General features: G+C 40.3%; 1 protein-coding gene across 11 annotated transcripts in view; it reads left to right on the plus strand.

The window, feature by feature from the left end:
* ANO1 (anoctamin 1) overlaps positions 1-25,251 on the plus strand; it is a 71,723-nt gene extending 46,472 nt beyond the window's left edge. For 6 of the 11 annotated variants that reach the window (XM_056493227.1, XM_056493231.1, XM_056493229.1 and 3 more), the window contains 17 exons: positions 1,842-1,906; positions 2,472-2,606; positions 3,893-4,053; positions 6,819-6,901; positions 8,504-8,515; positions 9,327-9,398; positions 12,492-12,566; positions 13,921-14,122; positions 14,564-14,675; positions 14,847-14,904; positions 14,992-15,092; positions 15,211-15,356; positions 16,480-16,632; positions 18,074-18,126; positions 19,705-19,889; positions 21,750-21,855; positions 22,744-25,251. In XM_056493227.1, the coding sequence (XP_056349202.1) occupies positions 1,842-1,906; positions 2,472-2,606; positions 3,893-4,053; positions 6,819-6,901; positions 8,504-8,515; positions 9,327-9,398; positions 12,492-12,566; positions 13,921-14,122; positions 14,564-14,675; positions 14,847-14,904; positions 14,992-15,092; positions 15,211-15,356; positions 16,480-16,632; positions 18,074-18,126; positions 19,705-19,889; positions 21,750-21,855; positions 22,744-23,004 (1,980 nt within the window). In that variant the 3' untranslated portion in view covers positions 23,005-25,251. Of the gene's footprint in view, positions 1-1,841; positions 1,907-2,471; positions 2,607-3,892; positions 4,054-6,818; positions 6,902-8,503; positions 8,516-9,326; positions 9,399-11,248; positions 11,327-12,491; positions 12,567-13,920; positions 14,123-14,563; positions 14,676-14,846; positions 14,905-14,991; positions 15,093-15,210; positions 15,357-16,479; positions 16,633-18,073; positions 18,127-19,704; positions 19,890-21,749; positions 21,856-22,743 lie in introns of all 11 variants that reach the window. The other 5 variants (XM_056493235.1, XM_056493230.1, XM_056493228.1 and 2 more) reach the window with 3 other exon arrangements.
* Positions 25,252-25,582: the final 331 nt, after the last annotated feature.

Genomic DNA, 25,582 nt, shown 5'->3' on the forward strand with positions numbered 1-25,582 from the left:
ACATCTCAAACCTCACAACTTCACTAATTTCACAAGTTTATTGTATGTTTGGAAGTGTTTACCTTGGCTTTTGACTTTCAGTTCCATCAAATAATCTTTTGGTGTGTTTTGACATGTCACTTCTGGTTTCTTGAAGCTTTCTTTAATTTTATCCAGTACTAGGCCAGGCCTGTGCCTTTTTTAACAAGAAAATTAAAGATTTGAGGCCTAGAAATGAAGTAAATATTTGGGTCTAGTGTGCTGATCTCCTCTAATCATGTCTTTGAAGCTGTGCTTTGAATATCAGGCTGATAAATGCCAGGGTAAATGAGATAATTAATTTGTACTTTAAGCACAAATCTGGTTTCGAGTTGCACAAAACTAAAACATGGCACTGATGCAAAATCTCCTCAGCTTAGTGTTTTCCTGATATGCCTGACCAGCTGAGATCACAGAAAAGGAAACTAATTTCCAGCATAAACTTAGTTTTAAAGATTAAATTAAAAAATATGTATATAAAAGTAAGGGGCTTAGCTAGTCCTGCACATGTATGCTGAGGTGTCCCAAATCATTGCTTTCCACACAGTTGGCTTTAAACCTTTGGAAAATGTGGTTGAAAGAAACCTAAATCAGAATAAAAATAAAATTTTCAAGGATGTTGCTGTTTAATAAAGGCCTGCTGTTAAGCTTCAGTTCCTGCCCTTGCTGTAGTAACGAAATTAATAATGATGAATGATTTGGGGTTGCAGAGGGGAAAACCCACATCCCACTTACATTTTTGATGTCATATTTCTGTAAAAGCTGAGAAGTTGCTTTGTTGTTTTTTGGGGTTTTTTAAATGAGTCAAGCCATTTCTGTAAGTACAGCAGTTCAGCTTGGAAATCCTTTGTTAATGGCTTGGCAGGAGAATTCCAAAATTGCTGTAGGAACATTGTTGCTGTGGGACTTCTCTGTGATCAGGTGTGAGCGGGAGGAATGGGCATGGGGAGTGGCCAGGCTCTGGTCTGCCCTTTTTTTTTGCTGCATTTCACTGGAGACATGTAGGAGTTTGACATGTGTCAAGTTTCCCATGATAAAATAGCTTGGAGTTTAGGGAATAACATCCTGTTTGGTCTAGGAACAAGATTAATCCCGTTGCCCTCCCTGTACTGATACCGGTTTCAGTCTTTGTTCCACATTGAGTTTAATAATTTCTTGTTCACTCTGTTGGCTGAATTGAATGAGAGAAAGAAAGTCAGGTTTGAGAAGCACTATTTATATATTTTACAAATCAAAGGATAAGCTGAAGGTCTCAGAGGAACCTATTTTTGTGAGGGATTCAGTTTTGCAAATCATTAACGAGGATCATTGTTTTCCTTGGCCCACATCCTGACAAAAAGGAAGAGTGGAAATCATTGACTTCTTGTGGTTTAAAGCTGAAAAAAAAATTTAAATGCAGCCTTTGAGGCACCTCAAGACCTGCCTCACCTCAAGACCAGCACCTCTTGCTGGATGATGAATTATGACAAAATGGCCTGAAATTGTGTCAGGGGAGGTTGAGGTTGGATGTCAGGGAAAGGTTCTTCCCCCAGAGGGTGACTGGGTCTATAGATCATAAAACTGGCACTGCTGTCCCTGTCTCTGCTGTAGGTATCCATCAGTCCAGCTGCTGAAGAGCCTTTTGGCATGCTGGAATTCCCCACTCTGGTGGAACACGCCAGACCATTGCATTCACTGTTCATAATTAATGCAGGCTGCGCGTGTTGGCACAGTTTGGGCCGAAACACCAGCATGGGGAAGGAGCCCTGTGGGTCCTGCAGTGACCAGAGGAGAAGCCACTGGTGCTTTAGCTCTCCCCTTTCTCTTGCCTTTCTGTTTTCCAGCTGCTGTGTGAGGAGTGGGCGAGCTACGGAGTGTTTTATAAATACCAGCCCATCGACCTGGTGAGGTGAGAGTTCGGCCCCTGGTGTGGAGTTTCCACAGGGCAGAGATGAAGCTCTGCAGGGATGCTCATGCTGTGTACCCCTGGGGGGATGCTGCCCTCAGTGCCATCCCTGGGGGATTCCAGAGAATGGGAAATTCATGGGGAGAAGAGCAGTTTTCTGTGACTTTAGAACATGCTGATGTATCCCACATAGCGTGAAAGCCTGCAGGGTATATATTTTTAATTAATTTTGTTTGCTAATGGTAAGACCTGAGACACTGAAGAAAATGAGGTGCCTTTTAAAGAGGATTTTCTCACAGAACGTCCAAAGATACCAATTTGCAGGGGGAAAAAATGCACCAGTGGGACAAACATGTTTTCAGGGTGCCTCTATCTCTGGATGGACTCCAAGCATCATGAGAAAAAGAGTCTTCTGAGAAGAAAAAAATTCCCACAGGTCATCATATCTTACTTTCTTCATGCCTAATCCAGATGTGATTCATAATTTTAGCCGCATTATATTTTAAGAAATAGGAAACATTTCTCTCTCTCTCTCATTTCTTTCTCTATTTTTCTAAATGTATTTCAGAAAATACTTTGGAGAGAAGATCGGGCTATATTTTGCCTGGCTGGGAGTTTATACACAAATGCTCATTCCAGCTTCAATTGTAGGGATTATAGTTTTCCTGTATGGTTGTGCAACTGTGGATGAGAACATACCCAGGTAAAATGGATGAATAAATAGATTCTGTTGTTGGAGGGCACTTCAAGCTTAAAGTTGACTTGCTTTAGAAATGTTTTGTCAGCATTATCTAGGCTGAGCACAGCTGAAATTGGGGTTTCTTGCTCCTAGATCTTGTCCTGTGTGTGTGCCACCCACTTCCCAACACCCCAATCCCCATTCCCATCTGTGCCTGTTGCAGCAGGATGGTGTGCTCCTAAAACTCTGCATCCTAACACTTCATCTTTTGGAAGCTGTGCTTAAAATTAATCCACCTCCACAGGCCCCCCTGATCTCAGCTTCCAGTAAAACAGCAGAGCTCTCCCAAGGGCACAGAACAGCCCATTTCTATCTCATTAGCATTCACTGTTAATATTACTTGGGGAGTTGCATTGATGTCCTAAAAATAATTCTTGGCTGGTTGCTCAGGTGGTTGGGTTTTTTCCAAACTCAGATCATTATGTTAAAACAAACCAGCAAAATTCTGCTAATGAGGGGGTTTGGTCCCAGCAAAGAGTGCTGAGGAGGGCATTGTGTGACAGAGAGATGCATCAAGAATATACATCCCTCAAATAAGCTATTGTGATTACATCAACAAAATCTGGATGCCCTCCTACTTTTAATCTTTCAGAAAGTTTTGTATTAAAACATTTTTGAAGCCCTCTGATTTTGCATGATTTGCCCTGCATGCATCATCAGCTGGAGATGCAAATTATATGGTTTGTACAACAAGCACAAGCCCTGAATAACAAAGCAGATAATGGGTACCAAAAAATAGATTTAAATTTTATTTTGTTCATTAAGCTTGCTTTGTAGTGCTTCCAACAGTTGAAGAAAGTCAAAGGGAGGGTCACTGTTGCTATTTCACAGATGGAGCACAGAGGAGATAAATTGGTTGAACTCCAGTCTCTTGATGTTCAGCACTTCCCCTGTACCTTATCTATCACTGTAGTTTGTAGTTCAAAACATGAGTGTTTTATTTTATTGTTATTAATTTTATTCTGTAAGATCTTAGAGTAGAAAGCATAGAGCCTTATGGCTTTCTTAATGTTCCCTCTTATTCCCTGGACTGGAAATAGAGCTGGGGGAGGAAGGAGGGAGGGAGGAAGGAGGGAGGGAGGGAGGGAGGGAGACAGCCTTACATGAGGATTTCAGCCCCTGCAGTAGTGTAGGATTGTATCCAATGATCCTACAGAAATAGCTTCTGTCCAGAGCAGATAAGATCACCAGAGTACAAAGTTGGAGCCATCCTGACAGTGCTTTTCCCTTCTCTTATGTCTTTGTTGCAGTATGGAGATGTGTGACCAGAGAAACAACATCACCATGTGTCCCTTGTGTGACAAAACATGCAGTTACTGGAAGATGAGCTCTGCTTGTGCCACTGCCCGTGCAAGCCATCTGTTTGATAACCCTGCCACTGTCTTCTTCTCAGTCTTCATGGCTCTCTGGGGTAAGAAGATCTATGCCTTGATGCTAAGCTTTTAATTATTGAAAATACAACAGGAAGAAATAGAGGAGATAAAGCAGTGTATTTATACACAGGCAGCTAATGATACAAAGAATTTATCTTTTTTTTTTCTTCTTCCCTTTTTTTCTTTCCCATGAAACTGTCACACTCGAATTTATATTCTGGACTGGAGGCTAAAATTCAAAAAGTTGCTCAAGCTGAATAGCAAATGAAATTGTTAAGCATCTGTCATAAAACTGCTGCGTGGTATGTCAAAATTTCATTAACGAGATTGAACAGCTTGCCAAAAAAAAAAAAAAAAAGAAATCTCTTTGTAGAGCCAGCTTCCACTTTAGAACATTACAGAAGAAACATATTAATGTACTCTGGGGTTGAGGGGAGGGCTCTGGGGGAAGTGTAATGGCCTTTAGCATCTTCAGGACAAACCAACATTGATTCCTGAGTGTGCTCCGAGATGCAATTAGGTTTATCAGCAGGCAGACATCATGCAGAGTCTGGGAAGAGGGAACAGTGGTGGAGAGGGACTTTTCCTGATCCTGATGCTGCCCTCATACTTTGAGCCCTTTCAGGGCATTTCTCTAGTACTTGAGTCAAAATATGAACCCTATGATTAAATCTTTGTGAGGATGTCTTCAGGAATGGTTATGGAGGGCTTCTCCCTTCCCTGCTGGGGGAGGGTTGGGGAAACCCCTTGCTCCAGGAATGGGCTCTGGGGGAGAGGAGCTTTGATGACCACATATTCCCAGCATCAGTGAGAGCAGTACAAGCCTTCCTGCACACCTCATTGTGAATTAGCATAACCTGTTCTGGCTTATATTTCATCCTAATAATACACCCTGAGTTTTCATCTCTTCCAGTACATAGGGGACTGTTTGTACATTACCATGCATCTGAACCTATTTAAGTACAATTCAACATAATAATTCTAATTTTTGGCAAGAGTCTTTGTTTGGGATAACATTGTTTCCAATGCAGCACTGAGAGTTTATTATCAAGTACCACAAGGAATGTCAAGTGTCAGCTTTGGTCTCCCTCATTCACCATCGTTGTGAGCCCCACGTGGATCTTGGCATCTTATCCTCTTGTCCAAAAAGTAAAAGTTTGCCTCCCTTTCCACGGCAAGAAACTATGGGTCTCTTCATCCATTTTCTTACACTCTTGTGCAAAGTAAGGCAGATTGGTAGAAGCCAGGTTCTGGGCCCTGCACAAAACCTGAGGGGGTTTTGAAGTGGGATGCCAAACTCGTCACACTCTTTCGAGTCAACATAAAGTTTTATTGTGGTACAATACCATATAAAACAAACGTTGTTTCAAAAAGGTCTTTTTCAACTGGAAAACCAAGAACTTTCCACATAATTTTGAATTAGTGTTGTTAAATTCACGTACAAATAGGAAAGTGCAGGTGTTCATGGCAGAGCAGGGATACAGCTCCCTGCGCCTTCTCCCAAAACAACCCAGCATTCCATTCACCGTCTTCTCCTTTTGCCCTGTGCCACGGGAGGATTTCCAGTAGCATCTTGTTAATTTTCCATATCTCTGGCTGTCAGTGGAAGCTGCAGCCCCCACCCGGAGAGGAGAGGAGAGGAGAGGAGAGGAGAGGAGAGGAGAGGAGAGGAGAGGAGAGGAGAGGAGAGGAGAGGAGAGGAGAGGAGAGGAGAGGAGAGGAGAGGAGAGGAGAGGAGAGGAGAGGAGAGGAGAGGAGAGGAGAGGAGAGGAGAGGAGAGGAGAGGAGAGGAGAGGAGAGGAGAGGAGAGGAGAGGAGAGGAGAGGAGAGGCAGTTCCAGGTCCTTGAGACAGGGACCCTCTCAAGACACAGCTCTGGCCACCCTTTTCACAGGAAGCCTGTGGCTTGTGAAGGGGCTCAGCTGTAGCTTTTCCACATGAGAGTTTTGCTTGGAAGGGGAATGGATGTCATGGCCCCAGCCTGGCTCCAGCCAAGAGGGTGTCCTTTCCTCTCTGTTAAACTTTGTTACCCTCTCCCTGCCTCTGTTTTTTCTGGATACAAGCGTTTCTGAGCACATCTGTTAATACTCACTGTGGGAAGCTCCCCTGGGAACACCATTTCTTGGTAGACTTGCCTCTTTCATAATCACTTATTTATTATACAACACTGGTGTATTCCCAGCATCTAAATATGTCCTCTGAGAACTTCCTTGGTCTCAGGGGCAGATAGACTGATATAGACTGGGATCATTCATGGGGACTCAAGAATGGCTTTAACGAGGGTTTTTTTCTCTGAGCCTTCTCCATAAAAAAGAAAATGGCAGGGTTTTTAATGATTAAAACTCTCAAAGGCTTCCTCTTTCACACCTGCCCACATGAGCTTTCACAAAAGGGTTTGCATTGGAGTGTGATGATTAGAGCCAACCACACTATTGTAACCACTAGGTGGATGCAATTTAATGATATAAAAATGCTTTATCATGATATCTTTGAGGGAATAACTCTGCCATCAGTACAAGTGAAATGAGGTTTTTTGGACTCACAGATGAAATAACATGCAGTTGAAGATCAATAATATCATTAGACATACAAATATTTAAATAAGTTTGGCTGGCTTTCTTAGACCCCTTAGAAATTGCAGGCATCTTCCTACATGAAGCAAATGCCCTTTCTTCAGCTTACCTGGATAAAACATTTGGCTCCTGGCACATCAGTGTTTCCCAGCCAGACCTGAGTGCTGAATAAAAGAAAACAGAAATTAAGTAATGTAGTAATCTGTGTTATATGTTAAACTGTTGTTTCAGCTGCCACCTTTATGGAGCACTGGAAGAGAAAACAGATGCGCCTCAACTACAGGTGGGACCTGACTGGGTTTGAAGAGGAGGAGGTTTGTCCTTTCAGTTCTTACTCTTTGCCTCCCATCTTGCTGTTGCCTTGACTTTGCAGACTTTGCCTCATGTTCCTGGGAGGGTTCCATCCTGTAGGAGGAAGGAAAATTCCTATACATGAACCATTTGAGGTCTTTGTAGCAAGGGCATGACTAGTCTTTCCTGTTGCCATGGGAACATAATTGTATAGCCACAAAATGTGATTTAATTTTTTTTTTTAAGTGTGTAGAGGGGTCACACCTAGCAGTGCATGCATGGAATATACTGTTCAGACCTTCTGCTGGGCTGGTCAGGCTGCCAAGAGCCAAGGACCTCATTCATGACACACTGCTGTAAATCAGAAATGAGTGCGTTGAAGCTGATAAAGTTACAGTGCTGTAAAAAAAGTACTGAAAAATTCCTATTAACTTTAATGATGCAGCATCAAGTCCTGACTTGGAAAATACCTCAGAAAGCATTGCCAGACATGTGTGCTTGAGGCATGGGGAGGGACATGGTGTGGAGGTGGTGCAGTTTTTTGCAGTGGCTAAAAAAAAGTAAAAAAAAAAAAAAACAGTAAAAAAAAGTAATAGGCCAGGTTTATACTAAATCTGCTAAAGAGCATAAAGGAGAAAAGGGCCAAATCTGTAAGAAAAATCTGCAATAAAGTTTTAGAAGGAAAGGAGAGAAAATCCTCAGTTAGCTGAGAAACCGTTTCCCACCTTTTTGGTTTCAATTTTGCTGCTTTACAGAAAATAAAGGAGATGCCTTCCCAGAGCAGCCCCCAGCCTTGCCCTGCTGTTGTTATTAAAAGAAGTATGACCTCCCTTGTCGTGTCTCTAGATGTCCTAAATAGACACACAACAAATACTACTCACGTGAAACACAAACCTCCGCAGCCCTCCCTGGGCTTTGCACCCTGCAGCTCGCTGAGCCTGGCACAGCCAGCGCTCCCCTCGCCCCCTTTCTGATGGAATTATCTCCCCTTAATGTAGTTATCTCCTCCATAATATATCTAGGTGCCCTGTGCCAGCAGCCTCTGCACTGGTCCATACCTATTTACTGGGGGAGAATATAGGGATTTATTTCCTGGACACTATATGCTCTTTTATTTTTGGTAACTTGTTAGCATCCATGAAAAGTGGAGAGGATTAAGTGTATCTTTCCAATGTCTGCTCCATGGCTGAGTTCAGAGCTCTGCACAGCCAAACTAGCAGCTGTCAATTCCCTATATTTTATTCTGTGGTTTTAGTGGCCAGTGATAAATAATACAGTCATGGGTTTAGCACAGAGTTTAGGATTCTCCTGTTGCTGATTTAAGGAAAACTTAAGCTAAAATCATGTTGAACAGCCAGGGTTTCGAGTGAAATGCTGAAGCACAAAGTATCTAATTTTCTGGTGTTTTTAGGGATGCCTGTTTCACACAATACTTGAAGTAATGTTAATTAATTAATTAATTACCATTGATAGAATGGTAGTGTCTAACCATCCACTGTACCTATGTTTATGTAAATTTTAATATATAAATACGACATGACCTGCAACAGTTCAGTAATCAAATTTTTGTTTATTTGTTTTTTGTTTTTTCTTGATTTTCATGGGGTTTTTCTGGTTTCCTGAAGGAGGCAGTCAAGGTTTGGAAAACATTTTTTTTTAAAATCACTCCTACCTTTTTTATTCCATGTCTACTGATGAATGCCATCTTTTTTTGATCTCCATTTCTCCTTTTTTGAGCATCAGATTTTCTTTGGAACTCCCACTGATTGCTTTACCTTTACACCTTTCCCCTCTCCACTTGTTCAGAGTTTTTTCAGCTCCCTTCTGTTTCCCATCCAATGCCTAATTTTGAATTCTGACTCTTTTATGAATGCATAATTATCGGGAATTCTGAATCCATGAGTCTTTCTCAGTCTTTTGGCTGTCTCTTACTTCCAAGTGTTTCCTGCACCTTCTCCTGCAATCCAGACAGAGAATCTGTGGATGCTGTCCAGGACAGAATTAGGGGAACACACCAACTGACAATTTTATGGGATCACAAAGCCACATATTTTGCATACTTACAGCGGAAAAATAATCCCCTCATGAGCTGAGGACCACTGAAATCAGTTAATGAAATTTAATTTTTAAAAATAGAGGTAATTAAAATCCAAGCATCATGAGGCATGCTGTCTGCAGGTTGTACTGCATATTTCATATATTAAATTTAACCTACACAGCACTGCACATTGCTGTCCAAATCATTCTGCAGTTGCTCCTGTAGACACAGGACTTAACATTTTTTAATTACAGTTAACTATCAATTGACATGAATGACATACCAAGTGAATTGGAATTCAGTTTGAAAACTTAGAAATTCTCTGGAAATCGACCTGCAGAGAGTTAATCTGTAGCTGATAGAGAAAATAAGTAATGTTGCTTTTTTATTAAATATTACTTCTTTCGTAGGATCATCCAAGAGCAGAATATGAAGCAAAAGTTCTAGAAAAATCGCTGAGAAAAGAACACAAACATAAAGAGGTATGGTAAAAATATTAATTTGTTTCACTTATGAAAAAGAAGGGCAGTGACCCAAGACTAAGAAATAGGTAAAAAATAGTCAATGCTTGCTGTGCTCAAATTCCAGGTGTCTTCATCCATACATGAGATGCTTGGGGTCTGCCAGGCACACAATCTGATTAAATCTAGAAACGCCTTTACTAATAAGATTCAGGAGTGTGGCTCAGGGAAACTAATTGAGCATCACCAAAGAGGTGCTGCTCTAATGCTAATAAATCAAGTTTGAGAAAACTGTAATAAATCAAGTTTCAGAAAACTGTAACAAACTATCTTGTTCTGTGCAGTAAAAGTACCTAAAGTCTCTCAGGAGAAGTTCTCTGTCTTGCTGGACTTTCTCTGCAAATAAAAATGTTAATGAAGAGTACTAACTCCCATTTCCATGCTGAATTTCAGCTTTGGCAATAACCTTCTGCCTTTTAAAAACACAGGTTTCCCTTCTATCCCACTGAACAAGGCAGTGCTCACTTATGCTCTGAACTTGCTCTTTACAATACTGTGAGAAAGGTGCTGCCAGTCACTCCAGGAGCACCTGCCTCTTGCCAAGGGATGGTACAATCCCTACAAGCAGCTTCCCTGCCCTTTCACTGGAGCTGGAATTCCTTTCCTATCAGCAGCAGAAAGATTTGGAAAATCTCCTTTTCTCCCTTGTGCACTGATGCCCCCATCCTACCTGAGGTTATTCCCCTTCACTGCAAGAAGTGAGCCATTTGTGTGCTGTAATTTTAATGAGAGAAGTAAAAATTCCATCATAAAATTTGGCAGAATTTCCTCTCTTGTGTCTGTTGCCAGTGGCACCACAACATGGAACTGTTTCCTAAATTGGGATTTTTATGACAACCCTGTGAAAATACAACTGCAATAACATTTACACTCTTTAGAGGCAGCACAGACAAATGAGTGTTAAAGTAAATTTATACTGGAGTACCACTGGGCTCCTCTTAAAAAATGCTACAGAGCTGCTGATGGTGTGTTCCCATTAATCTATAGGATGTTGTGTAAGTGGTTCAGAGCCATAAGCAAATCAAATCCGTTTTTAAAGCCCTTACAGAAGAGAAACAGTTTGGGTTGCTGAGCTATGATAGGTTGGGTAAATGATTTTGGTTACAGACTTTACTGTATTCTGCTAAAAACCTTTAACTTGCTGTACTTTTAATTGGAATTTAGGTCTCAAATGTGGAAGACTAATCAGACAATTAATGAATGGTGGCCCTCTAATATTGGAGAATGAAAGTTGAGCAATTAAGGATTTCTTTTTTTTTTACCAGACTATATATAAGTTTTTGGGCTGTGTTCAATTTGGATGTTACTAATTTGGGAAACGTGAGAAAAAGAGGTTTTTGCTGAAAGACTTGGTGCTTATCTTTCATTGGGATCTAGTGTGTTGAAGTTCAAATTCGACAGTTGTAAGATTTGGAAACCTTCTTAAAGAAAAAAATTAAAGCTAAACCAAAATTGCTTATAGCTTTTTCAAGAGAAGTCTAATTTTTAAAAAATTAAAGGAAAAAAAATTGGACATTCTTTACACCTCATAAAGATGAAAGCAGAGCACAATCCTGTATTAAAAAGGGAATATCCTTTGTAGGATTGCCTGATGTTCCCTAGGATTTCGGGCAAGCATTTCTCTTTTGTTGCTATTATATTTTATTATATTAAAGCTGATACACAAAGCCTTAAGCAAACTAACAGAGCATTCACTTATGTTAAAGCGCTGTGTCAGTAGATAATATGGAATTAATTAATGGAATTAATTGAGCAGTGCTTTGTAATGTCATATTGCCCGACCCTTTTCTATTTCCTTTGACTGCCATCAGAAGCACGGATATTTTCCAGAAGAGACAGCAAACAAATGGAGACAAAGAGTTAAGACAGTCATGGCTGGGGTGAAATTGGTTCTTTTTATTCAAACTTATGAAGAAACTCAAATTATGAGTAATTATGGAAGACACAAATCAATTTGTTTTTGGCTGTTGAACCTTTGTTTAATATTCACATTCAGTTCTGGATTTCTTCCCCTTCCTCCCCTCGTTCCTTCAGCACTTTTTGGGATGCTGGTCTATGAGTTGGGAATGGCACTGCATGGCTAATCTTAGATTTCCCATCCTGGATGTTATGTTTTGCAGAGAAGCATGGGCCATGTGTGGAAAGAGCCACTTGCACTTCCCTGAGACAACGTGCACATAAAAATAGAATTTAATCAATATTTTTATGTGCATTACAACATGTGCATCATCCTCTGTGATGTTCCTTTTGATGTTGATTTTCTGGTGTTTCAAAACAATTCCAGGCATCCAATTTTGTGAAGGACTCCAGAGGAGCATTGCTTTTCTAAATGAGTATTTTGTAGCCAAAATTCAGGCAGCAGCTGATTTATTGGATTTAAGGGATTCAGAGAATATACAGAGTTGTTACATAGAAAATAACAAAATGTTTTGGGTTGGAAGGGACCTTAAATATTACCTCATTCCAGCCCCCCTTTTATAATTCCTATTAGTGTAGTCCACTGAAAACATGGGAATAGGTAAAATTAAAAATCACTCATATCAAAGAAATTTCAAGTCTTACCACATACCAAAACTAAATCTTTCCTGTCAACTGAGTGTTCACCTTGGAGCTACTCTGTAGCCTGAATTAATTTAATACTTAAATCTGTATTTCAGTGGAGCCAGTGGTGCCACAGCACAGCTGCAAATATTAACTGTGGAGAGGGAGAGGAAGGAGAGGGATTTTTCTAGGGAAAGCAAAAGAAAATATTTAACAGCAAGAGAGAACTTACTGCATGGTTTATGACAACCTATTTGCATGTTTCCTTCAAAAAGTACACAGAAAAATGTGGTTTATTTATACTCCCAGCACAGGCACTTGACCAGTCTGAACCTGGATACGGAGTAAAGAATTTGCCTGTGTGGAATTGTGACTGTAAACACTGTGTCTGCATCTTCTAACTGGTTGTGGTTTTGCCAGTCTTTCCTTCCCCCTCTGTTTTCATCCCATGTGCAGAATCACACTCTTCTTTATTAAATGTGCTTTTTTTCCCCCCACCAAAAAAAAAATTAGACGGATAAAGAGAAGCTGACGTGGAAGGACCGTTTTCCAGCCTATTTAACCAATTTTGTTGGCATCATCTTCATGGTAAGCATCACCTGGCAAAACCTGGAATTTTTGTTACTGAGTTATTGTATGGAAGAGAAGTGATAGAAACTTTATCAGGTGGGTGTGGTTCAACATTAATTTTTTCCCAGTGAAAACTTTCAAGCATTTTATTGGTTTATGATGTAAAATCTTTTCAAGAACTTGAATTTCTACTTTGCTCTCTCATTCCAATAACAAAAAAAACGAAATTCCCACACCACTGATGGGATGAATCTTAAAAAGTTTAGAGTCCTCTCAGAAAGCAGTCAGGAAGTAGAGACTAACATCATTTTTATAATCACACTTCAGGAAAGAAATGACGTTGCCAGTTGCAATCATAATTGCAACGATTTTTAATAAATCAGTCAAATTTGGAGCTGTACCATCTAACAGGAGAATTGCAAACAGAGCACTTAATTCAAGGAAAAGCTAAAATAATGATGAGAAAAGCCTTCTTCCATTTGCTGATAAAGCATCAGCATTTAAAACAAATATTGACAGAAATAATAATAATTCAAGTTATAGAACAGATTGGCAGATATATTTTTAAAAAGCTGAAACGCTTTCCAAAAGTAAAATTCCCCAGACTAAGTCAATTAATTTGGTTTTCTGGGGTAGGGATTTTGGTTTAGGGTTGAGTTTTTTTAATATTTGTATTTTCAGAGAACTGAAATGCAGCAAATCTCATATGTTCAGCTGAAGAATCAGTACCTTTTGAGAATCATGTTTTAAAATCATTCCTTTATTTAAGTAATGAAAAATTGAGAGAGATTTTACTGGGCCAGGAAGTGTGTTGATTTAATCAGATTTAATTTCAGTTTGTGATTATGACAGCACGGCGAGCCTGAGTAAGGGATTTGGAGGCTGGTGTGTAGAGTGAAGCTGAAATACTCCTATTTGTTTCAAATCTGGGTTTTTTTGTTTATCACAGAAGAAATACCAAGTGTATATGCTGCTGGTGTCAGGCCTGAAAGCAAGCTCATTAATACTTCAAAATTAGTATTTATATTAATTACAATTGTTACTTATATTCATTAATAATATATAGTATTTTAGAATTTATTTATTAGTAATATGTAGTATTTTATAATACTGCTAAGTATTGAGTTTACATTTAGGTGCCTTTAAAAAAAAAGCCTTTTGCCTGCAATTGTGGCATCATGGTGTCATTCTTTCTCATGTGATATTCAAGTAATGGAAGTGGCTCCTTTCCCACAGTTCATCAAAGCCTTAATGCAGTATTGGGTGGACTTGGGGTGTGGCCCAGAAGTCCCATTTTTAAGGTTATTTGTAAATCCCGAACAATGTTTAAGGGTAAATCTTTGGTAAGGTTCAAGGCGGTTCTTCCTCGCAGGTTGGGCTGACGTTCGCCATCGTGTTCGGAGTGATCATCTACAGGATTTCCACAGCCGCTGCCCTGGCCATCAGCTCCACACCCTCAGGGCGCTCCAGTGTCCGTGTCACCGTCACCGCCACTGCCGTCATCATCAACCTGGTGGTCATCATCATCCTGGACGAGGTGTACGGCTGCATCGCCAGGTGGCTCACGCAGATCGGTGCGTTGGAACGCTCACATCACTGAGGCCCATGAGCAAAGCCAAGGACAGGCACTTTTGTGGCTAAAATTCCACTGTGGAACATTTTTGTGTGTGTGTGAGTGTGTGTGTGTTAATTATTTGCAAAAAATTGTCAGTAACAAAAGGTTCAGAAATCTTTTCAGGTAAAGTTTTTGTCCATCTACAAATGATTGTCATGAGGGTCAGGCAAGTGTGGAATGAAATTAGAATTGCTATTGTGTCTGACTGGTGTCAGCAGATTGACCACTGACATCAGTGCAGCCGTACTTATTTTTTATACATATATGTAGCACTATACATATATATCCCCTTGTTTAAAAGGTGGCTGATGTTCTCTAAAACCCACATTTATAAGAACTTGAAATGTTTCTAGGTAGGATAATTCCTTAACGTTTCTCATCCATGTCCCATTGGTTCCAGAGGTACCAAAGACGGATAAGAACTTCGAGGAGCGGCTGATTTTCAAGGCTTTCCTGCTGAAATTTGTCAATGCCTACACCCCCATTTTCTACGTGGCTTTCTTCAAAGGCCGGTGAGTGGTGAAAGGGCTTTTCAGGGTTTCAGCTTGTTGGCAGCCTTTTCAGGACTAAACGTTAGGTGGTCCCATTCAGAGGCATGGAGTATGACATAAATTACTTTAGGAATCAAATATTGAAAGTATAAAATCCATCTGATGTTTTTGACTCTAACCATTGTGCCCTAGATTTGTTGGACGTCCGGGTGACTACGTCTACATTTTCCATTCCTTCCGAATGGAAGAGGTAATTGAATTTCTCTCCGTCTGGGATCATGTTGGATGGATGGGGTGGAGGATATATTCTGACTGACCTGTCCTCTGTCCACCCCAGTGTGCCCCAGGAGGCTGCCTAATGGAGTTGTGTATCCAGCTCAGTATAATCATGTTGGGCAAGCAGCTGATCCAGAACAATTTGTTTGAGATTGGCATCCCGTAAGTAGCAACTTCTGTACTTTCTTTTTTTTAAGTATTGTGCCTGGTAAAATAACTGAGAAATGAGCACTGAGTGAGCAGAATGGAGTGCTCAGCAAATTGTCCCAATTTCTCTCAGAAAAATGAAGAAGTTTATACGATACTTGAAATTGAAGCGTCGGCGTTCTCTAGACCATGAAGAGCACATGAAGAAAAAGCAGCGCTATGAAGTGGACTATAACCTGGAGCCCTTTGCTGGACTCACCCCTGAGTACATGGAAATGAGTGAGTGAGGTGGAAAGAAGGCATTTTAAATCATAATTATTGTGACTAATTGGGATGGAGAACTGAGCTTTTTGAACTGTACATTCAGCAGAGAGTGGATATGAGATAACTGAATTATTAATGCGTGAAGTCTTGGACTGGAGTGTGTTTCAGCCAGCCCTGAATTATGCTCTCTGCTGTTTGCAAGCCCTTACTTTAGAATGATATTTTAGATATTTTCTTTCAAGCCATGTAACACATCACTGTCAAGTTTCAAATGCAAATTATTAAGTAGCATCTACTTGAGATTGTGAGGCATATTTTACCATCACTTGAACCCTTCACTCGAAATAAGTTAGTTCAGATTTGATAATTTCCATGCCAGAGTCTTTTATCTGATATCTGAACTAAATCTTCTGAGAGCAATGCAAGTCTGTAGACCTGGTTGTACTTGGCAGATCACATAGAATTTTTTTAAAAGTAATATCTTACATTGAGTGAGACAAACTAGACTATCTGGTGACCTTGATGTTCAGCGTACTTGAAACAGATGGGAGTTCAGTGGTACAAATTACAAGGCCATGCTGCCAGTTCCTAAAAATAAGAAAAGATGTGGTTACTGAGATCAGCATTTGGAAGTAACAGGAGAAAGATGGGCACTGGCAGTAGCAGGATGAGCATGACATCCATGCAAAAAGCAAATATGATCCCAGGTTATAGGAAGCAAGTTATTGCTGGCAGAGGCAGGAATCAGCCATGTCCTTTCCAAAGCTTCCAATGGGATTGGTGAAGGCCAAAATCCTGCCAGGTAGGAACATGGCAAGTTTAGGTTGAGCAAACACAGTCACTGCCATAATCCCACTCCTTCAGGTGACTCCTGTGCCAGCTTTACCCACAGGAAAATTGTTTTAGGAGCTCCCCCATTCTTCTGGTTACTATTGCCTTGCCTTTTACAAGGTGGCAACTGGCCTTTCCATGCCCAAATGGAGTAGCCATTGTGCAGACTATGCCTGACACAGAAAATGGGATTGAGTCTCTCAGAACCCATCACCTTGTCAGAATTTTAGGGCTGGCACTGATGTGCTGATGGGTGCATTTGGTAAATACTGACACAGGCACTAAAATGTTTTCTTTTTCTTTCCAGTTATCCAGTTTGGGTTTGTAACTTTGTTTGTTGCCTCCTTTCCTCTGGCACCTTTATTTGCTTTATTGAACAACATCATTGAAATCCGTCTGGATGCCAAAAAATTTGTTACTGAGCTGAGGAGACCGGTAGCAGTGAGAGCAAAGGATATAGGTAAGTGGATATTGTTATTATATCCCTGTTTGTTTATTCCTGGATTGATGGCGGGATATTATTATGCTGAGCTTGTTTCAATAACAGGGAGATATTTATAGGAAAAGTCAAAACATTCAGCTGTGGCTTACCTGTGAATTGTCATAATTTATTGAAGTTTTCCCTCTAAAATAGGAAGACCAAAGCTTTAAATTCAGATGAATATTTCATTACATAAATATTATCACTTTTTAAATCAAAATGATCAATGCAATAGCAAAATATCTCACATGGTTCTGATATCAACAGCCTTTCCTGGCAATGCAGTTTTTGTGCAGAAGCAAAAATTTCCACATTTAGTAACTCTGCACTGGCCTCAGAAGTACCCTTGGGAATGAGACTCAAAAATCTGTGGGTAAATGTATCCCTTTGTCCCTGCTCAGCAGGAATGTGAGAAGGGTGAGAACTGCAGTGGATGGAGCTAGAACTGGGCTTTGTAGCTGTGTGGGGACAAGAGCCCTGTCCTGCCCTTACAGGACTCACACCTACTGGTGTTTGTCATGAGGGAGGTGCTTCTCCCAGATGGTGGTTACTTATGACTTAAAAGCTCATTGAAATAAAAGTAGGAATAAAAGAATTGTCCTTGTTACATAGCCAAGCAGCAAGAGCAGAGTTTATCTGTTATTAAACTTCACATTCATTCTACTGCAGCACAGGCAGAGTTTTTCTTTGGACTCATCCTTGTGCCCTAGGATCATCCTAGACTTGAAGAACACATCATGTTTTGCCATGACTTTTCTTCAGGGGTGCCTTGTGGCTCCCTGATTTGATGCTGCAGGTTCAGGTTGCTGGTGGAGATGATTGGGAGGGTGATGTTGATTTTTTTGATTGTGGTGAGGGTTTGATTGTCGCTCTTAGGCTAGGAAGCGGCAAAAGAATACAGCAACACAGCTTCATGCAGAAAGCAGAAAAAGCAGTGATTTATTGCAAAAGTAGACACATATTTATAGACTAGTTCGCAGAACCAAGGATAGAATCAAGCTCATTGGTCCAAGGAAGGCAACACCTCTTATAAACATGCTTTTATCAAAACATCACATTTCTCACGCACTCCTCTTATCCACAACAGCAGGTGCTAGCTTTGTTACTAATTCTTTCCCTTCTGTTTTCCTTTGAGTAGCTCGGGAAAACTCAAACTGTTTTTTTTCCCTGAGTCTCACTAGCATCCACATTTGATTTTGTTTTTTTATTTATTTCTGAGAATGTGATAATTTCAAGCCACTGCAGTCCAATCCCATTCTTCAAAACCTCAAAAAAAAATAGGTACCAAACACAGTCAGGATCCTTTAAACTATAACTAGGTCAGCACAATCATACATGTTCCTAACTCTGTTAACTGAAGATGTAATTTATCTAATTTTAAGGGGTAGAACAGCATTTACATGTTTGTCTCCTTCCTTAGGAATCTGGTATAATATCCTTAGAGGTATTGGAAAGCTTGCTGTCATCATAAATGTAAGTAAATCAGCATGAATTAAATTTTAATTCAATAGGCTGGCTTTTTCATTCTGCTTCATTACTTTTATTTCAGCACAAAATCCCTTAAATCAACTGAAAGTATATGATTGAGAAATTTTTGGAAATATTTGAGGATGAGTTGCTGGGTTTATTTTCAAGCTGTGATAGCAGTAGCAATAATATAAAATAGTAAGTAGTCACTGCTGCTTTTTTCCAGAATATTTTCATAAAACTGTTCTGTCCTTCAAACAAGTATGACCACAGCTGCTTACTTTTACTCTTTTGAAATACTATCCGTAGGATGAGACGTATTTTTTAATTTCAGTACTATTTTGGGTAAGGTAAGAATCAGTTTAGCTCTTCAGAGTGCAGAATCACTCCATCGAAAATCTGCCCTCGAGCTGTATTGTCCCTACTCAGAGAGCTTGGAAAATCCTGGAAAACAAAGTTTATTTCAACATTTCACAAAAATTTAGCAGGCCTAAATGCGTGTACTTCTGCACTATTCTATATGAATAGACATCCACAATGATCATCAATCTTGCACCCCATCTGGGGCAAGACGAAAACAAAGGCCAGCTGAAATTCAATGTGTTTGCAATGCAGCAAAACAGGGGCTCTGTAGGGCTTTTGGCCACATGGCTATGAACTCTCTTGGGGTTTTTTTACATTATCCAGACTTGAAATCCCTTCATTTTGTTCCCAGGGCTATGTTGTGCTATGGCAAACCCATTATTTTGGTATGCTGCCTTAGTCTGTCTTTCCCATTTCTCCTCTTTTCCTTTGGAAATAATTTCTCTGTTTTTCTCTTTCGTTCTGTATAGTCTCTCCTCATCAATACTCAGTGTTATTTTTCCCTCTTTGATCACTGTACTGCTCCTCTTTACCATAAAATAAGTAAAACATTTTGTACTGTGTTTGTTCGACACGTACATGAGATTTATGCCAGTGGCAATGTTTCATAATGATGATAAAAGAGGAAGGCTAAAGTCATGAGGAACTCAGCCCAATTGGCTCTTGTGCCTTTTCTCCACGATCTTTTCAGAAAATTTTAAATAACTAGATGAAATGCAACTTTTGTGACCATAAAAAAAAACTGGGCTCGGTCTCCTCATGCTTTTATCCTGATGAAGTTAAGAGCCACACACAATTAACGTCCTTTTGCAACGCAATGAGACTTTGAAGAGTCAAATCACCGTGGGTTGTTTGCAGGACGGAAAAGCAGCTGGAAATCAATCAGTTGGACCTTGTGCGAGGCACCAGGGAGAAGCTGTGACACAGGGGACACAGGGAAGCAGAGCTGTGGTAGCCCTCCCCTGGTGCTGGGGGGTACATCTGCTCCATTTTTGGGGTGCTCAGGTTGTCACCCACACAGACAGCTCAGCTGGTGTGGCACTGCTCCAGGGGATGTGCTGCACCTCGGGAGAGTGGGCAGTGAACAATCCCTTGCTGGGGCAAGTGAATGCTTGCCCTCAGGCTCCCCTGAGTTGTGTGAGCTGTTTGGGCATGGTTGAGGATGTGATGATGTTGAGCTCTGCCTGGGTACTGCGCTCACTCTTTACTCTTGTGGCTCAGGCATTTGTGATCTCATTCACATCCGACTTCATTCCACGCCTCGTGTACCTGTACATGTACAGTGAGAATGGCACCATGCATGGCTTCGTCAACCATACACTATCCTCTTTTAATGTCAGCGATTTCCAAGCAGGAACAGCTCCCAATGACCCCCTGGATCTTGGCTACGAGGTTCAGATATGCAGGTACTCTCTTGAATGATTGCTAATGCAAAGTGTTTTCACAGCTGGCTAAGAATGTGGCAAATTCTTACTTTATTGGGGCAAATTCCTTGTATTTTCAATACCATTTTAGCACCTTGCTAGCCTTTTATATCAGGTGGATCCATAACCTTGAACATCCTGCTTACATATTAAGTAATCACAGACCCAAAGATGATTTACTGCTTATTTTGGGAAATTAGCATTAGTTAAATTCAGTGCTTGTCCATGCAAAGATTTTTATTATTATGGATTCCCTTTTCCAGGAAAGGAGACAAATAACGATAAACAGCACAATGATGCTTTAAGGGAAGAAAATTATGTCACTCTGATGTCACATCATGATATAGTGACCATGACCTTTTTTTTGTCCAGTTCCCAATTCCTGATGAGAGCAGTAGCGCCCTTATCTGCACTGGAACTTAGGACTTATTTAGAGTGTCATCACACAGGAGAAATTTCCATGCCTGTGACAACTAATATCTATTCTTCTCATGTTTAAAGGAAAATTGTGGTTACCTATTTCAGCTAATGAATTCTTAAAACCGAGGATCAAATCCAAATCTGACAGTGAAAGCACTTAGACCAGCAAAGCTGAAAGGGGTACAACAAAGGGAGGAAGAGGGAGAGGAGAGGAGAGGAGAGGAGAGGAGAGGAGAGGAGAGGAGAGGAGAGGAGAGGAGAGGAGAGGAGAGGAGAGGAGAGGAGAGGAGAGGAGAGGAGAGGAGAGGAGAGGAGAGGAGAGGAGAGGAGAGGAGAGGAGAGGAGAGGAGAGGAGAGGAGAGGAGAGGAGAGGAGAGGAGAGGAGAGGAGAGGAGAGGAGAGGAGAGGAGAGGAGAGGAGAGGAGAGGAGAGGAGAGGAGAGGAGAGGAGAGGAGAGGAAGGGATATTCTGGGGAGAAAAAAACAAAGATGACTTTGATGCACTCGTACTAAAAAAATCACACTAACCAGCCAAGTAAAAAACCCTGCCTTTGAATCATATTATTTTATGTTATATTTCTTTATGCATTTGAATAGTCCAAGTTAATATGGTGAAATTACCTCTAAACAGAAAATTTTCTCAGAGATGGAAGTAAAACCAACCCAAACTGCATTTGCAGTGACTTTGCTTGCTTTTACTTTCTCCTAGCTTCCTCCTGCTGCTCTCTGGGCAGAGGTTAAGCAAGGTTGGCAAACATGTTTCAGCACGGAATGGAAGCGTTGGCATTGTGGTGCAAAAGCAAAATGCCAGATTTATTTGCTTTTCACTCCCAGCCTCTGTCTTCTTCCAATCCCATCCATATACCAAGGATTTTAAAATCATTTGAAAATGCAGAGCCCTAATTCTTTCAAAATACTGGCATGATGCTGTGGTTTTGAATGTAATGTATTTTTCTTGATCCTGTTTATCAACACATAGATTTTCCATATGCCATAGCGAAGGAAAAATTCTCTTCTCTTCACATGGCAAAATTTAGCTTCAACCTTTTGCTAATTGTGTGTTAAACACATTCTATGAATCTCAGTATTTTAGTCTTTAAAATTAGTTTGAAAAATATATGTTGCCTTTTTACCTATCTTAAAATAAATCATCTGAGCTGTGTAATTTTACTCTTTCTTATGCAAAAGTAATATTATTTGTAGTAATCAGAGTATTAAGATGTATTAATCTTTAATTTTGAGGCAGATTTAAAGGCTATTGGGAGAGTTTCAGCTGTGTCTTGTATCTAAGAGGTTAATACAGTGAACTTTCTTATAGACAGTTCCATTTCTTGTTTTATTGTTTGTTAATAAATATTGTTTGTTCCTTCCAGTGCTAACATTTCTGAATTGCACCCCTGATTCACAGAGTCTTGTTTTGCAGATACAAAGATTATAGAGAACCCCCCTGGTCTGAAAACAAATATGACATTTCAAAGGATTTCTGGGCTGTCCTAGCAGCAAGATTGGCATTTGTGATAGTCTTTCAGGTAGGTGACACTGCAGGCTTATTGGAAATAAGTTATTGGGCAAAAGAAATGTCTTCTTTCTCAGTTGTTTCATGGAAAAGCCAAAGTGATTTTCCCATCTTCATCACCCTCTTTGTCTGACCCGCCCAGGCACTGGTATATCCTCAGTGGAAAAATTCATTATTCAGGGATTCCGTGGTCTATTTTGATGCAGAAGAACTTAATGACCTTAAAGACCAGCAAAGCACAAGGCTGATACTAGTTAGGTGCCACCAATTTCTCCCATAGAACATCAACAATTTCACTGAAGCAGCGTAAATTAAGTCCAAAATCATTTTTAGAGCTAGCCAAGAATCTGAATAAGAAGCCAAAATCTTGTAATTTGTCCTTAAAAGACATTTAATCACAACAGTGATGCTACTTATTGTGACATAAATGTTCTAAGTCTGCCTTATCTGAATAACTTGTTTTGAAACATTTATTGGATTTTTTGATTAAAAATTATCTTTTTGGGAAAGACGTCCCTTTCCTTGAATCAAGGATTTTCAATCAGAAAAAATTAAATGGAATGTATTTTACCAATTTTTACCATTTTACCTCTTGTATTTGCCTCTGCCTTCCTGATATAAATCTCATGAGCCACTCACCAATTGCAAATTCCTTTGGATTTCAAAGTGGTTGCAGTGTCAGGATTGGTACATATATCATAGAGGTGCCATAAATGCCTGATGCATTTCTCTACTTCTAGCACACACAAAGCAGTTGAGGGGAATTTAGTCCAGTAGTCGAACTCAAATATTATCCTCTTCATTTTTCCTTCCTAAGTGCACTAAAATCAGCCCCTTTCCTTTCCCTACAGCCACCCTTTCATTTGACCCCACTGACTCTTTCTCACAACTTCATTTTCAGAACTTGGTCATGTTCATGAGTGAATTTGTTGACTGGATTATCCCAGACATTCCCAAGGACATTAGTCAGCAGATTCACAAGGAGAAAGTTCTCATGGTGGAGGTCTTCATGAGGGAAGAACAAGGGAAGCTGCAGATGCTGGAAACCTGGAAAGACAAGAACAAGAGAAAAGGGGAAAACTGTAACAACCACAGCCCCAGGCTCTCCAGGAGCCGCAGTGGGAGCTTGTCTTCCTGCCATTCCTATCCTCTGGACGTTTAAGAGAGGAGGGAGCTGAGGCTGTTGGGGCATTCCAGAGACAAAAGCCATGGCGCCCAGGGCAGGACTCCAGTGACGGACACCCCGGTGCATGTCGAAGGATGTGCTGCCATTTCGCTGCCATCTTTATGAGAAATGCCCTTCTTGCAAACATGGAGGACCACGTTCTATTTCTGACAATGTTGGGGTTTTGGTTTGTTTGCTTTTGCACAAGGAGTAATGCAGGGAGATTTTATATTTCATCCTTAGGTAACACTATCGACGTTGGTGTGCATTAAGAAATGCAGGTATTTAGGACAATCTTGCTAGAGATATTCTCTGATAATCTGATTTTAGCCTATCAATTAGTTAATGAAAAAAGGTAAATTTGAAGTAATAATAATAGTAATGCTAACTTGAACTATTTTTGGAAACCCAGCTCCAAAGGTCCACGAGGTAACTCAATAAATGATATGCAAAGTCAGTGTTCCCTAGTACTCCATAAAGCCTACCGGGCTGACTTGCTTCCCAAGGCTGGGTTTAGCTCTGTGGATCTGAGCTTTGGAGCCCCACAGGTGTGGGGGGCACTTGTGGCAGCCTGCTGTGTCCCCCAGACCCTCCCCAGGGCACCACTGCCTTTAGAAACATCAGTTCAAGGAATCTAGGAAGTGCTTTTTTAGCAGCAGCAGCAGCACAATTCCAGAGATCCATCCTCTCAGCAGGTCCATGGTCATGGAGCATTTTGTTTAATGCCCTGAGTTACTGAGCACACGGAGAGCTCCAGTGACTCTCCCTGCCCTGCCAAGCACTCGGACACGCTGTTGCCGAGAAAATTCCCTTTCCCCATTGTTCCAGCACTCCCCTGTCCCAGGCAGGCTTTTCCCTGTAGCCCTCTGGAGCAGGAGCAGGGAGTGCTTGCACCCGTGTTTCACAGCCAGCTTTTCCCACAGACTTTCTGCTGTTGGCTGGCACTTCCCAGAGGCTGTGCCAGAGGAGTAAATCCCAATTGCATCCCACTTACTGTCTTCAGTGGAAGCTTTGCCTGCACTGGGGCTACAGGACCAGACCTTCAGTTAGTTACAGGACTTTTCTTTTGTCTTAAAATCCTCTGTCTTCTGTACAAAGAGCTTTTCCCTGAAGTATAAGTCTGAAATCCTTACTTATCATGACTAGTTAAATCCCATCAGTACAGCTCTTTTTAAGCATAATACATTTTAGTTTTGCTTTGTCGACCGATAAACTGCACTTCCAAATAATATTGGTGCAATTAACCTAATTTTTTTATTGCTTTGTCTTGTCCATGGCACTTGCATTATAAAGCTGAAAAAAAATAAAAAGGAAAGATTTCTTTAAAGTCTAACTACTGTATGGTTTGTTACAAAACCAAACTGTTTTCAAAAGAAGTTAGTTATTTCTTTTTTCTTTTCTTTTTTCTTTGCCAAACTAATTTAAAGATTAATGCTAGAACTCTAAAAAGAATTCTATATATAGCTTTTGATATATTTATTTGTTTTAAAGTATGTGATAAACTTGATATTTTTCTGTAGTCTGTCCAAACAAGGTACCAGAAGAGAAATTATGTGGAAGAAAGAAAATGGTATTAGCCAAATATTCTTGAAGCTTATTTAAAATACTGATACAACCAAAGATTTTTATTAATAAAGGGCTTATATTTTGTTAACTCTTGTTTCTGTTGTATTTTGACTTGCAGGAATGTCACTATTTAAAAAATTTGTAACTTATGATAGTATGTTGCTGTAGGGCCAAATCCTGCCTGATTTATTCCCACATAAATGTAATGCCTGGTAGTAAATGTTTACCAGATCAGGCCCACTGACTGCAATAGGACTGGGAGTGGGGAGAAATCAAGCAGAATTTTGCCTACGCATTTTGTTGAAAACCTGTTCTTCCTCTCATTCCTTGGTAGCCCAGAAGATCCAGGAGGAAGTCAAGCTACCTATTCTGAAGAGAAATCTTAGGAATCATCCTCAAAGGGGATTTAATCTGTAGATACTGACCTAAAAGTGTTCCCAACTTAATACTGACATTCCTGTAAATGGTGGAACTATATCCTGAACACATACTTATCTGAATTTTTCATTATTTGCTGAAATCATGGAATAGTAACAGCTGCTTATACTTTCTTTTGTACAGTAAATTGTTTGAAATGGAAATTTGTATATAAAAATCTGTATTACTACTTAGATATCTATAAAATTCTTTCATGGAATAATTTTTTAAGAGAAGCAAATATATACTAAATCTGTTTTATTTGGGTTTTTTTTTTTTCTTTTTCTTTGAACACCTATTTGAAATAAACTTAAATATCCAAGAGTTTCTCCTGTGGGACAGGTTCTGTTCCCAATGCTGCTTGTGCTCTGAGTGGACAGGCATCTCCCTAGAAATGTCCCAGGTAGGTCTGGTCCTTGAGCTGCTTTAGAGAAGCACTTGGAGATGGGTGAATCCCACCTGAAATCCATCTCCAAGACAAAGGGAGTCTTTGCTTGCAGAATGGCTCCACTGTGGCTGTCACATTTTTATTGCCCTGAGGGACCTGTCCAAGCAAAGCTGGCCTCAGAACCTCACTTGCTGATTGCAATTT

This window comes from Oenanthe melanoleuca, chromosome 5 (assembly GCF_029582105.1).
Source record: "Oenanthe melanoleuca isolate GR-GAL-2019-014 chromosome 5, OMel1.0, whole genome shotgun sequence".
NCBI classification, from domain to species: domain Eukaryota; kingdom Metazoa; phylum Chordata; class Aves; order Passeriformes; family Muscicapidae; genus Oenanthe; species Oenanthe melanoleuca.